Raw genomic sequence first — 15279 nt, forward strand, 5'->3', positions numbered from 1 at the left:
TTTGGTACATTTTCCCAAACATGAGGAAGTATGGTGAAAGAGGCCACGGACGTGGGCAGGGGGGCGCAGCTGGTAATGATGGTGGGGGTGCATCAGCTGGTTCTGGCAAAAGCACAATAGCAGCTCAGGCAGGAGGTGTTGAGCCTGCGTCATCGTCTGGCCCAAAAAGGCCTGTAAGGTTCCTTTTTCTTGGAGTAGGAAAACCGCTTTTAAAGCCAGAGCATCAGGAACAGGTTTTGGCGTAAATTGCCGAAACAGCCACCAGCTCTATTGCCTTCTCTTCTGAATGTTCGAAACCTGCAAGCATGGAGTCGTCAGTGCAGGGTCCTGGTCAGGAAAAACACCTTTCCTTGTGTCCTTCACCCCCACCAAAAGTTAAGGATGCGGCAGTCCACACTACAGATTACTCTATGGAGCTCTTTTCACATACCATGCCTGGGTTATCCAGTCAAATCCTGAATTCCCCAGTCCAAGATGAATCTGACATGGAGCGCACTGATGGACAGCCACTGCTAGATGATTCTGCTGGACATTGACCCAGAGCACTACATTGCCCTCGCAGTCTACTGAGCAAGAATCTGACCCTGATGAAACTCAGGTGCCCCTTCCCGCATACTATACCACCTTACATGGTGAAACAGAGGAAGTTAAAGAGGAAGGTGCAGATGACTTTGAAGAGGAGGTGATTGGTGACCCAGTTCTTGACCCGGATTGGCATCCATTGGGAGAGGAGGGTGGCGCTGGCAATAGTTCAGTTAAGGAGAAGGATCCGCAGCAGGCATTGACATCGCAGCAGCGGTTATCTGGCAGGCCTGTAGCTGTCCAAAAACGTGGACCAAAAGCTAAAAGAGTTGCAGGACAGCTTGGCCAGACGGTCAACTTAGCACAGCGTGCAAGGCCAGAAAATGTATAACATAGCAGGAAGAGTGCAGTGTGGCACTTCTTTGTCCAAAATAGTACTGATGAGGCAACGGTTACCTGTAAGAAGTGCGGAAGGACCTTTTGCCGAGGTAAACAACTCAGAAATTTGAATACCAGTTGCATGCTTAGACATTTAATCAACATGCACTTGCAAGCGTGGACGGACTACAAAACCTCAGGTAGCACATGTGCACTTGCTCCGACTGAAGGTAGCCAGCAACCCTTCATCGCTTACACCACTGTAAGACCACTGCCACCGTTAAGCACACCACCAGCACTAAATGTTGAGGTGTCATCACAAGGCCAAAGCACTCAGGGAATCACAATGGTTTTGCAACACAACACTGAATCTAGGCCAATACAGGGTCCGGAGGTGCCACCCCAGGAACTACTGGTTCAACAAACCTCTTCAACAAGGACTTATGAGACCGGATTAATAATCTCCAAAATCTTGTAAGGTCCAATAAATCTAGGCTTAAACTTAGGAGAAGCCACCTTCATAGCGATATTTTTTGATGATAACCAAACCATATCACCAACCTTAAACTGGGGACCAATGGTCCTATGTCGGTTGGAAAACCACTGGGCCTTTTCCTGGGAGAGAGATGACTTATCCACCACTTGGTCCCAGATCTGGTGCATTCTCTCCACCACAGTGTCAACACCTGGGTAGGCAGAAGGCTCCACCTTCCCTGAAGAAAATCGAGGATGAAACCCAAAGTTACAAAAAAAAAAGGTGACATCAAAGTGGCAGAACTAGCTCTATTATTTAAAGCAAATTCAGCCAAGGGCAAAAATGAAACCCAATCATCCTGATCAGCGGAAATAAAACATCTAAAATACGACTCCAAGGTCTGGTTTGTTCTCTCCGTCTGCCCATTGGTCTGAGGGTGAAAAGCAGAGGAGAAGGACAACTGAATTCCCAGCTTGGAACAGAAAGTCCTCCAAAATCTAGAGGCAAACTGAACTCCTCTGTCAGATACAATGTTCTCAGGAATCCCGTGCAAGCGAACCACCTGTTGCAAAAACAGGGGCACCAACTCAGAGGAAGATGGCAACTTAGGGAGTGGTACAAGATGAACCATCTTAGAGAACCTATCACAAATCACCCACATAACAGTCATTCTCTGAGAGACAGGCATATCAGAGATGAAATCCATTGAAATATGGGTCCATGGCCTCCTGGGAACCGGCAAAGGCATCAACAACCCACTAGAGCGAGAACAAGGTTTAGACCAGGAGCAAGTCCCACAGGACTGCACAAAATTCCTGACATCACGAGACAAGGCGGGCCACCAAAAAGACCGACTCATCAGATCTCTAGTACCAAAAATACCTGGATGACCAGCCAATGCAGAGCAATGAACTTCGGACATCACTCTCTTCTTCCACTGGTCAGGAACATATAACTTTCCACTGGGACAACGCTCAGGTTTGTCCTCCTGGAACTCTTCCAGAGCACGTCTCAAATCGGGCGAGATGGCAGAAAGAACTACCCCTTCGCCTAAGATGGTAGCAGGCTTGGTCACCACAGGAGAATCAACAAAGAAGCTCCTAGAGAGAGCATCAGCCTTGACATTCTTAGTGCCAGGAAGAAAAGAGACCACAAAATCAAAACGTGTAAAAAACAAGGCCCACCTAGCCTGTCTAGGGTTCAAGCGTTTGGTCGACTCCAGGTAAATCAAATTCTTGTGGTCAGTAGGACCACGACTTGATGTTTAGTTCCCTCCAACCAATGTCTCCACTCCTCAAATGCCCATTTCATGGCTGGTGATTCTGTTATGAATGAGTCATCGTAGGAGGCAAAAACGGAAATACTAGCTAAGTCCAGAAAACCAGAGAAGTTGGCAGCTATCGGATTGCAGACCCCTGAACCTATCAACAACAACTAGCAGTAGCCGTGGGGGGTTCCTACGGTGCCCTAGACCCCTCGATCACAGCCGGAGAACTACATAGCCTAAAGACAGAAAGGGAAATCTAAACTGCCCCAGAGCAGACCCCAAAGCAATAGGCAGCCCCCAACATATAATGACGGTGAAGCAAGATGAAAAAACACTCACACAGATAGAAAGATAGGCTGAGCAAATGATGGGGCCCAAGCTAACTAGATAGGACAGGATAGAAAAGCTGCTGTCTGTACCCTATTAAAACAAGAGCCAACAGCTGATAGGGAAAAAAGCCCTGAAGACGCTAGGCTTCAAAAAGACTATATCAGTACTCAGGTATTTTCTGAAGACAGAGCAAAAAGGAATTCAGCTCACCCAGCAGGGAATGGCAGAAATCAAGGAAAACAATGCAAAACAAAACCAAAACACAAATGCAAAAAGTAGAGCAGAAAACTTAGCTTTTGAGGAGCAGGAATCAGACTGGTCTCCTAGAATCCCTCAGAGAGATCACCAGCAAGGCAGAAGGGCGTCGGCTGCCTTATATCCAGTCAGTAATTCCCGTCACCCAGTCATCATCATCCTGCCCAGGTGCTTGGTAATCAGCCTCACTACGTTCCTTCACCAGAAGAGGGAGTTCATCAGACCTTAATGGTGAAGGGGAAAATGAACTCACAACACCCTACCGTTTGGTTGAAAGTGAAACTTTCCGAGAGTTCATGGCCTACGCAGCCCCACGCTATGACCTACCCAGTCTGCACTTCTTTTCTCGAAAAGCCATCCCAGCCCTCCACCTGCATGTGAAAGACCGCATTGTCCATGCACTCAAGCAATCAGTGAGTGGAAAGGTGCACCTCACAACAGATGCATGGTCCAGTAGGCATGGCCAGGGCCATTACGTGTCCATCACTGCACACAGGGGACAGCGATGGTGGAACAGTGCTGCCTAGACCACGGTATAGGAAACAGTTGGCTGTAGGCTTTCGACCCTCATCCTCCTCAATAAGCGAAAGCTCATCCACAGAGTGCAGTCGCACGAGCACTCCATCCGCAGCTGGCAGTGTTGCATACGAGGTGTCCCACTATCGAACAGCTAGTGGTAAGCGTCAGCAGGCTGTGTTAAAGATGATGTTTTTGGGCGACAACAGACACACCACGGAGGTACTGGCTGACTACTTGCAGCAACAAAGAGAGTCATGGCTGGGCACTCTACATCTTTAGCCAGGCAAGGTAGTCAGTGATAACGGCCGTAATTTTGTGGCAGCCATAGCCCGTGCAAAACTCACACACATACCTTGCCTGGCTCAAACTTTGAACCTGGTGGTGCAGTGCTCCCTTAATAATTATCCAGAGTTAACATCCCTGCTCCATAAGGTGCGAAGACTGTCCTCGCACATCCGTCGCTCAAACGTCCACTCCACTCGTATGCAGAATCTGCAGCGATTGCTCCACCTCCCCAAGCACCGCCTAATCATAGACGCTGCAACAAGGTGGAACTTCACCCTGCACATGGTTGAGAGGCTGTGCGAACAGAGGCAGGCTATAGTGCATTTGTGGGAGGATGCACGGGCAGGCAGTTTGAGGGAAGACATGGAATTGTTGGGTGTGCAGTGGTCAAAGCAGAAAGACCTCTGTAAAGTCCTTCAGTGTTTTGAGGAATGCACATGGCTGTGGATCCTAAAAAGGGATTGCCAAAATGATGAAGGATGACGACTACTGGCTGGCCAGCATCCTCGATCCACTCTACAGAGGCAAATTACACAGCATCATGCCACAGGAGAACCTAGAGTTTGGCTAACAAAGAAGCAACTCTGGTAAACCGTTTGTTTGAGGTTTTCCCAGCACACAGCAGCTGGGAGAACCCACGAGCCATAGTGGGCACAATGGAAGAGGTGTTCATGGTGCACACAGCCAAAGTGGCGTTGGAGACAGGGGTTTAATGACCATGTTGTGGAATGATTTCTCACGTACCGCTCACACGACTGCTAATACTGCATCGATTACAAGTGACAGGAGACAACAGTTGTCAACTATGGTTATAAACTACTTCTCCTCCCATATCGATGTTCTCCTTCACAGGTCATTCCCCTTTGACTATTGGGCCTCTAAACTGTTCAACAGGCCTGAATTGGTACACTATGCGTTACAGGAGCTCGCTTGCCCTGCTGCTAGTATGCTATCTGAAAGAGTCTTCAGTGCTGCTGGATCAATCCTGACAGAAAAGGACCCGTCTGTCGACCCAAAATGTTGATGATCTAACCTTCATTAAAATGAACCATGCATGGGTTTCAAAGGATTTTGTCCCACCTTCCCCTGATGACACACAGGTTGCCAGAAAACTGCCTCGCTTTTGTCCTCCTCTTCCTCGGACTTACCCAATTCCGCCATTTGCAGCAGCTGAATGTCTAGCCTACACATCAACATATGCCATTATTTAAACCTCCCTAACTGGGCTGCCCACCCCCCCCCCAAAGGGCTGGGGTCAACACTTGGTGCACCAGGGTAAGTGCCGTTGCTCAGAACAGGTGGATTGGCCCACTGATGGGCGACGGCACTGGCACAGGGCCCCTCATAGTTCAATACAGTGTCTGACGGTGGGGGGGCCCACTCGCCATCAGACACACCAGCGTACTATGAGGTGCCCTGTGCCAGTACCGTCGCCCATGAGTGTGCCCCCCTGCTTGTCATGGCCACAGCACTTGCAAGTTGCAATACTTACCTCTCACTGCTCCACCTCTGTGTAGTCTGGGCAGTTAAATCCTTGACAGGGATGGCCACTAGAAATTTGGTGTATTGATCGTTGATGGTTAAGATGTAGCTATGGCCTGCCCTGCTGGCCTCTACCTTCAGATGATCAATGGCTACCATTTGTAATGGACGTCAACTTACAAGCAGATGCAGTGGTGCTTTATGATCACCTTTCACAGTTGTGATAGTCAAAGACATGTGACATTCCTGCCATTTCCAGTAGCGGAGAGTCTGGACTGGCTTACTGAGATTGAAATATATACGAAGATTTAAAAGTACCACAACACTGTATAATGGTGTATGCTTCGACTACCTTTCCCTTTTTCTTCTTTTTAAATTCTGGTGTAATGCATACTGAGTCTGTGAGTATCTGTGTCAGACTCCGGAAGTATAGATGGAAATTTACACTTACCCCTAGACTGGATACACCTGGTATGTGCTGATACAGTACCTTTGTTCAAAATTTTTTATTACGGTATCATCCATAGTGAGTGAGCGTGTGTGGTTTACGCCTTCTATATATGCGGTGAATCGGAGATACTAATTTTTACCCTATACTCGATACAGCTTGTATCTTGTTATACAGAACCTTTGTTCGACATTTAGTATTATGGTCAAATCCATACTGAGTAAGCATCTGAGAGTGACCACGCGACTATATATACAGAGATTTCAAATGTACCCTATAATATATACACTTGCTATCTTGTTATCCAGTACCTTTTTTACAACATTTTTTCTTATGGTCAAACCCAGACTGAGTGAGCGTCTGAGGGTGACTCTGGAAATATATACCGAGATTTCAAATTTGGCCAACACTGCATACAGCTGTACGCTTCTGATACAGTAACTGTTTTAGCTTGTTTAGATTCTGGTGTAATCCATAATGAGCCTGTGAATGTCTGTTTGTTACTCCGGAAATATATTTGGAGCTTTAAGATTACCCCAACACCGTATACAGCTGTACGCTTGTGTTACATTACCCATTTACAGCTTTTCATATTCTTGTGTAATCCATACTGGGCCTGAGAGCGTTTGTGTCTGCCTCCTGAAATGTATACGGTGATTCACAATGTTTACGCTATACTATATATACCTTGTATGTGGTGATACTGTATCCTTTTTCAACTTGTTATTTTATTGGGTAATCCATACTAAGCCTGTGAGCGTCTGTGCATGACTCATGAAATATATACGGAGATTTACTGTTATCCCCAGACTGTATAGAGCTGTACGCTTGTGATACAGTACCATATATCTGCTGGTATTTTGGGTCCATTTTCCAAAACATGAGGAAGTATGGTGGAAGAGGATGCGGAGGTGGGCGAGGGGGGCCACCTGGTACTGATGGTGGTGGTGGTGCATCTGGTGGTAGTGCCAAAAACACAATAGCAGCTAAGGCAGGAGGTGTTGAGCCTGCGTCATGGTGTAGCTCCAGAAGGCCTGTAAGGCTCCCTTTACTGGGAATAGTTAGACTACTTTTAAAGCCAGAGCATCAGGAACTGTTTTTGGCTCACATTGCTGAAACAGCCTCCAGCTCTATCGCCCCCTCTTCTGAAGTTTAAAAAAATGCAAGCACTGAGTCGTCAGTGCAGGCTTCTGGTCAGGAGCAATCCCTTTCCTTGTGTCCTTCACCCACACCAAAAGTGAAGGATGCGGCAGCACACACTTCAGATTACTCCATGGAGCTCTTTTCACATACCATGCCTGGGTTAATTAAAAATGGGGCCCATCATATACTGGAGCATTCCAAATGGGGGACATCAGACACTGGGGGACATCAGACACTGGAGCAGCATTTACGGGGCCCATTATACACTGGAGCATTAGAAATGGGGCCCATTATATATGGAGCATTATTTGGGCCCATAAGACACTGGAGCATCATCTATGGGGTCCATCATATACTGGAGCATTCTAAATGGGGCAGATCAGACACTGGAGCAGCATCTATGGGACACATTATACACTGGAGCATTAGAAATGGGACCCATTATATATGGAGCATTATTTGGGCCCATATCACACTGGAGCATCGTCCATAGGGACCATCATATACTGTAGCATTATGTGGAGCTCATCATATACTGTATGGAACATTATATGTGACCAATTATTCTGTATGGAGAAATATATGGGGCTCATTATTCTGTATGGCGCACAATGTGGTGGCCATAACACTGTATGGAGTAATATACTGTCCTTTTTTGAGCTATTATACAATTTAAAATAGATCAGTCATGTCATGTAAGCAGTGAAGTATTTGTCATTGTACTATACCTATATTTCTGTGCCGTATCGGAGCATCATGAGTTGTGGTATGTGTTAAAGGGGTGCACTGACACTCTTTGGCCCAGGGCACACGAAAACCTGGAGCCTGCCCAACCCCCCCACAACTTTAGCCAAATAACCCCCAGTTTTCAATGCGCAAGTATTATTAGGAAGTAAATTAAGGTTGACAAGCTTCAGTAATAAGAATTGATGCTTTTGGCATTGAAATGGGCACTCTAGGTGTGTTTACTGTCCTCCACTCCCTGCCGACTTTGCTTCCCCATTGACTTGCATTCGGTTTCATGTTTCAGTTGGACCCCAACTTTTCCCTATAGTCGGCCGATTTCGTTCGACCCGACTTTTGCGAAAGTAGGGTTTCATGAAACCCGACTCGACCCTAAAAAAGGCAAAGTCGCTCATCTCTAGTAATGAGTATTTTAAAGAGTAAGTACTGTGCCTGAAAGTGTCTGCTTATTTTGTATGGTGTTCTATTGTATATTTTTCTGGCTTCTTGTATATTTACTAAATGTTATTTCAAGGACACTTTTTTCCGGATTTTACTTATTTTTTTATAACAAAAATATTCCGACTACTTTCTCTCCATTTTTGTGTCTTTCTATTATATATAGTTTCAAAGAATAACAGGGTTTAATGTTCTGCACCTACTCCATAGTGACCGAAGACCTAATACAGAGCCAACATGCAAGAAAGAAAATTTACTATCATGGATGCTCATTGAATATTTTAATTTAATTTTTTGCCTTTTGGTGGAAATTGACACATCTAAGTTTACACTTAATAGTCCCATCCAGTTTCCAAACTTTAATGAATGGCCTCATGGGTACATCGCTTAGACAGAAAGGAGCACAGCTTAACAAACAACAAAGTGCACCAAATTACTACCAAAAGTTAGACATATAAAAGTGATACAAATTACGCGTACCTAAAGGTTATGTAAAGTTATACAAATGTGTCTGAGGATGCACCAAATGTATCATCTAGTTTGTAAGTTTGTTACACTTCTACATGTCTAGTCTTATTATGCACAGTATAAATACTGGATGGGGTTAGTAAATCTACTCCAGTGTGTGAATGACGCTTTAGGCATATCTGAGAATATAATTTCAGCTGTGTTTGCCTCATATCTAGAAAGCTCCAATCTACAGTATATTTTCCGTTATGGTGCTACTATACATTTGCTGGAGTCGCAAACTTTGATATTGTAAAAAATAAACAATATTGAATCCTAACTAACTATATTAAAATCAAGGTGAATTTGATGTACGTTTTAATCTTCCTTTACAAATTTCTTCAATGCCATGTATGTTAAAAACTCCTGCATATGTGGAAACTACAAACATGAGGGTTAATTTTTTTTTAAGGTGGATACCACAGCAGCTAAAGGATTTTTCTTTTAACTTCATGTGATCCTCTAAATCTGCATTAATCTTTCTATTTTGTACCTGCTGTTGAAAGGATTTTCTCCAGGAATGATGTGCGTGCTGTCTTTTCCCACCAGAAGTTTGATTCGATCATAAAAAGACTTTACTGCTGGTGAGCCTGACTGGCTTTGTTGGATGATATCAAGAGGGTCACGTGATCCACGGCAAAGTAAACTCGACTGACAAGTTGTTTGCAGACAACAGTCCGGGTCCAGGCAATCCACAAGCCCATCTGAAAGAATGTAATAGAAGTGAATGAATATCAGTAACAGATATACATAACAGTAAATGACAGCACTGTGGAGCAGAGTACATAAAAAATATCTACCAGCTTGCCACTTGTTAACCATTTGTAGCTTCCTGGGAGTCTTAACTTTGTCATGAATAAGAACTTATGGAAAAAGAACACCACTAACCAACAACGTACAGTCTCATAAAATGTAGCAAATAGTTTTAGAACTTCATTCTGCTTCAATATTCTCAAAACATTCATGTTCAAATGGGAATAAGGCTTCTTTTAAGTATTTTGTGGAGCAACATAAAGCTACAAAAACAAGTGCTGACTCATCATATGTAAAGAAAAATGATAATATTTGTGACCTCAACCTGTAATATGACTATAAACTATAATATAAAAATATTCAAAAAATGATGTAAAGTTTTTATCTTTTCTTCACATAATAAATCAATGAAAGCAAGTAGATAAGATGAGAGACTCAACCAACCAAAAGCAGCCCAAACTATCACAGTAATATAATATTTCTACAGCGCCACCTATTGGTAGTAGCGATCCTACAAGTCACAATCAAGTAGGATCGCTACTACCAATAGGTGGCGCTGTAGAGTAAAAGTCCTCTTTCTTTCTGAAGAGGCAATTTGCATATTATTTTCCCAGAGGAGCATTGCACGGCGAATAAGTCTCCTTACCTTGACAAGCCACAGCTGGCATGTCACTCTCCGCAAGGAGAAACCTTACTTCTTAGACCCTAATATAATATTGTAATTCTTATTGTTTTATCCATTAGGGAGTGTGAATTCACATGGATGTAGCATAAAACAGATTGTAGGTCTAAAGGCGTCTATATGTCCATATACCTTAGATGGATGTCTGATCAATACTTGTTCAGTTGACAGTGATCTATCTCATCTCTCCTATACAAATAAAACACTCAGGGAGACAAGAGTAAAGGCCTCCATACATATTTAATTAATGTCGGCTGAACACACCAAAATCATTTGGTTTGGTTGAAGGTCTAATGTGTATGGGACGCAAGTCGACGGATGGACGGGAGAGATCTAGATCATGCATGTCCAATTATGGACTGACAATCACATTGTTCACCCTGAGATAAGCCACAGGGTGATGTCAGTTGTCAGCTTTCTTATAGAGAACACAGCAGTGCTTGGCTAAGCAAGCACTCCTCTGTTTTGGAATGTTGACTAAAGGGCTGTTGGCCAAGCATCGCTTAGCTGACAGCCTTCTTGCGACTATTCTAAAAAAAATTATGTTAAATTTGTGGCTAAACGAGCACCAACACGGGGAAACATTCTTTGACCAAGTTTGGTGACTTGTGATGGAAGAAAGCCCAATGTGAATGCATGGCTGTCTTGCAAAGGTTTCTTTAATTGCGGTCACAGACAATGCATCTCATGTGAGCATGCTATCAAAAGCAAAGAATTTGCTACAGGAGACACCTTTCAGATAAAGAATGTTACCAATTGTAATACGCCTGGCGTAATTTATCTGATTGAATGCAAGCTTTGAAAAGTGGGTTGCACTATCAGGCCACTGAAAAAAAGAATAAGAAGTCATATGTCAGATACATTAAACCCAAGAGCACTAAATTTATCTGCAGTCTCTAAACACTTTGTCTCTACACACAACAGAGACATTAATGCACTCAAGTTTAGGGGCATTGAGAAGGTTTTTAAAACATCCAGGGGAGGCGATTTAAGAAGAAAAATCCTGAACCGTGAATCGTTCTGGATTTTTAAACAGGGTACATGGGCCCCAAAGGGCCTTAATATAAGACAGGACCTTATTCTCCAATATAATTGATTCTTCAAAGAGAACAATATTTTTAATGTAAATGTATATTTGAGTCTACAGATTACAATGTTTTTTTCTCCCATTCATACGTAACTGTCTTTTCTCTGGTGCACATATTGTATTTGTGTATAAAATGTCAGCAGTGTAGTAGTTTTTAACTATGGGTATGTTTTTTCAAGAACTAGTAGGGGTTAATTCCTCAGACAATTTTCTCTAAACTCCACCCTGTCACATTTCTTTTTAAAGCATACTGTGGCATTCACTTTGTATCTGTTAGGAATCTGGGTTCTATAATGCCTATGCGGGAATCCAGATTCACACATTTGTCTCCAGAGGCTAAGTCCTTTGTCCCAGCTTCTGAGCATGCTCATGGGACTAGCTCTCATTGGAGTTCAGGAGTCAGGTGCTCAGATCCTGCTCCTGATTTGATTGGTTATGCTCAGGGCTCTGGAGATTTCCGGCAGGTCCCGTACGCTATAAAAAGTGCGCATGGCCGCTATGCCATGCGCTAGTATTTTTCATACTGCTGCTGTATGTATGGTGATGGATGCTTGGACTGGTGACTGACTTATTATGAAACCCCTTTCCTCTGATATTACGATTGTGTGAGTGATTGGGCAGCCGCCAGTAGCAGCGCTAGCGTCAGTGCGCTCCAGCTATACTTTTCCAGCAGCTAGCGTCCTGCATCGCGCCAGCGAGTTTGCGGCGTCTCCTCTGTGGCTCCGTGCACACTGCGCTGTGGTTGCAGTCTGTCGGACGTTTGTAGTTGCGACGTTCCGCATCTTTTGTTACGGTAGGTCTAGACGGAGTAGTCCTGCGGTTTAAGGCTACTCCTGTGACCTTAAATACCGTATCTGTGTTGCTGTCAGTCTGTGACATAGAACAGATTCAGCGTTATTGTATATTCTGTGCGTGCAGCTCTGTGTGTGAACAGAGCTTGCCTCAGTGCATATTGGGTGCAGTTATACCCAGTGCACACTACCGCCGTAGTGCTCTGCCTCTGTTAGCAGCGGTTTTTCCATCTGCCGCACGGTGGACCCCGGGCGGCGATCACGCTTATTTATATTTTTTTAAGCGTGTTCCGCCGCCGTAACAGTATCCATGAGTAAGACTCTATGCCAAAACGCGTAGGATCATCTATGCTACATGCGGCTAACTAATGTTATCTCTGGCCGTCTGCACACTTGAATTTTTTTAAATGTGTTAAAAATAAAAAAAAATTTCTGAAATTTTAAAATAAAGAAACACTTGCTTTTTTGAGCGCTGGATCCACCATTTTTTATTCCATATTCCTGCCTGGGCAGCTCTGTGCGCTGGGTGTGGACCCATAGGTTTTCCTCAGAACAAGGCAAGTAATGAGCAAAGCTGGACGAAGTTGCATGGAGCATTTCCTTACGCCTCTCAGGAATAAGATAATCCCAACTAAGCTACGCCGGGTTACAGTCCGATACGGTACAAGCAGCCAGGAGACCATCTCTACACTGAGGGGACAACTCCAGGGTCTGCAGTATAACTGCTTTCCCTACTGAGGATCGCATGGAATAGAGTTTCACAAGGATTAATCACGCTGTGATGCCCATGTCTACCATCTGGTTTTCCAGCAGACTTCTCTGAAATATATAAGTTGCCATAGAGGATCTTCTCAATGAGTGAGCTGAAAAAATTTTTTTTTTCTTCTCTTTTGCTATAACCATTAGATGGTTGACTGCTCCTGATTAAATTAGTAGGTTTAGAAGATTTTTTTCTAATGAGCATTAAGGTATCACAATAACCACAGCAAACTGATGCAGCCAGCACAACGCTTAAGCAAAGCTGCTCCAACACTATGACACCATCCAGGTCATAAGCAAATAGTATGCATTGTTTTCAGAGTACTTTTTTTATACTTTGCTACATTATTGTAAATATAGAACATCACTGTCACACAATCAGCATTCTCAAGAACAAGTTAGAGGCAATGCGGATCCTAAAACTTCCTGGCTGGTTCCCCATTACACAGAGATTCTAATTCTACTACTTTATATCACTACGAATATATGAATTCTATCTCTCACCCTAACATCACAGCTCTTCTACAGGGCACAAGACCTTACAAATCCTCCTCATTCTTCCAGACAGTGGAAGAATATATAACGCTGTGTTCCTGATTCTTAAGTCCCATCTGTCACTACAGGTTGCTCATTTAAGCACCTGATTGTTAGTGAAGAACAAGTGTGTATGCTCGGAAGAGCAAAAGGAAGGATAGAGTTTTTGTAACCAATCTTTTAAATGTCAAATCAATACCACCACAATAATGTGACAATGTCTGGCAAATTATGTTCTTCTTAAGGTAATTAAATGCATAAGTGATTCTGTTAAGCTGTTTGCATATGACTGATACAGAATGACACAGATAAATTGGGCCAATTGCTAGGAATGCTACTGACAATCAATCTGGTAGGTTTTATCTCACAGAGCTAGTGCAGGTTCCCCACAGGCCTTCATACTCTGGGATTTAATGCTACCAAGATATCTCTTTGTAGGACGAAATACAGCAAGAGATCATGCTTAAAAGTCATGAATCTGTCAACTTTTAGTGAGTACTTTTATGTAGTTCTATTTACAAAGTTCTAGATACAATTATTATATGTAATATTTATATACAGTGTATCTAGAGAGAGAGATGTTCTTCCAAAAAATGGTTTGCACATCCTAATGGCTGTGCTCGCCTCTGTTAAGGTGTAATTGTCATCTGTTGGAACACATATATGTTTCATTACCCTTTTTATGTCTATTAATACGTGTGAACCTATTATTCCCACATGACCTCATAACAGCAGCATGATAATGGGCTTTTACAGGCAAGCACTTTTTGAAGACACTGAACTTGAAATTGGCACACCAATCTCCCAGTGGCCTGTCAGTCAGGAGAATCACATCATTGTGCCAGTGAGCCCCTTTGGATATAGTCTGACATTGCAATCTCCACTAAATTACCCTGTCACTGCCAATCTTACAGTTATCTTGCAAACAATCAAGTAGACAATCAAACTGCTCAGAATTGCCAGTTCAGGACCTGGGAGGTTAGTATGTCTCCATTCAATAGCAGTAAAAAAGAATATCATTCTTTTGACATTGGATGAGAGACTTTTCTATTTATTTCTTATTTCCTTTATCGCAAAGGGCAGCACTCTATGACATCTGAATATACCCTTCAAGACCACCGTGACTTTGTTCTATCAGTGTCACAGAACGTTACGTATATAATTTATATATCAGAAACAATTCATAGGGTGTGAATGGAATATTGGAAGTGTGTCACCACTCATTACCAATATATATAGGTATGTTTCACTGACATAAATGGCTTTCTCCAGCTCCCAAATGATCTTCAGGTAGATATATCATTTTCATTCACACACTAAAGTAGCTTGGAGCATTATACAACACCAAAGAACTTCTGCAAAGTTACCATACTCTGTATTCATTCACTTCTATTAAACATCAGATGGAGAGAAACCAATATATAAAATCCAGCATCCCTGTCATGGTCACAAATACTACCCCGCAGAGTAACTTATATATAATAATTGGTGCGCGGCACGACAACACCAACTTGATGAATATTCATTAAATCAAGAAAGAAACAAAATGTAGGCACAGATGTTGAGAACCATATGTGACCAGTAGCAAAAGAATCAAACCTAGGAACCAGTCGCGGACATTAAAAATTTTCAACCTGTGCAACTGATTAGAAGACCAAGAGGTATGGGGGCAGGCTACCACCTCCAAAATAGGTGGAGTTATGCATCATGGTGAGCTATTGGACTGCAAAGGTCCCATATTTTGTTCTTGCACAGAGGCCTCTTCTACCTGCTAGAAAGTACAGGGTAGTACAGCCGGTTTCCCAAACAGCACCACTAGGTTTGAGCCATAGTGTCAGCACCAGGTACTGAACTTTTGCTCTAATTCGTACAAGCATTTT

The 15279-nt window shown here is 43.3% G+C and overlaps 1 protein-coding gene across 3 annotated transcripts in view; it reads right to left on the reverse strand.

The window, feature by feature from the left end:
• The window catches only part of TENM2 (teneurin transmembrane protein 2), a 6300157-nt gene that overhangs the window by 511651 nt on the left and 5773227 nt on the right, over positions 1–15279 (reverse strand). For all 3 annotated transcript variants that reach the window (XM_073589482.1, XM_073589484.1, XM_073589485.1), the window contains one exon: positions 9287–9497. In XM_073589482.1, the coding sequence (XP_073445583.1) occupies positions 9287–9497 (211 nt within the window). The remainder of the gene's footprint in view (positions 1–9286; positions 9498–15279) is intronic.

This window comes from Dendrobates tinctorius, unplaced genomic scaffold (assembly GCF_039654945.1).
Source record: "Dendrobates tinctorius isolate UK_male_01 unplaced genomic scaffold, ASM3965494v1 ptg000108l, whole genome shotgun sequence".
Lineage (NCBI taxonomy): Eukaryota > Metazoa > Chordata > Amphibia > Anura > Dendrobatidae > Dendrobates > Dendrobates tinctorius.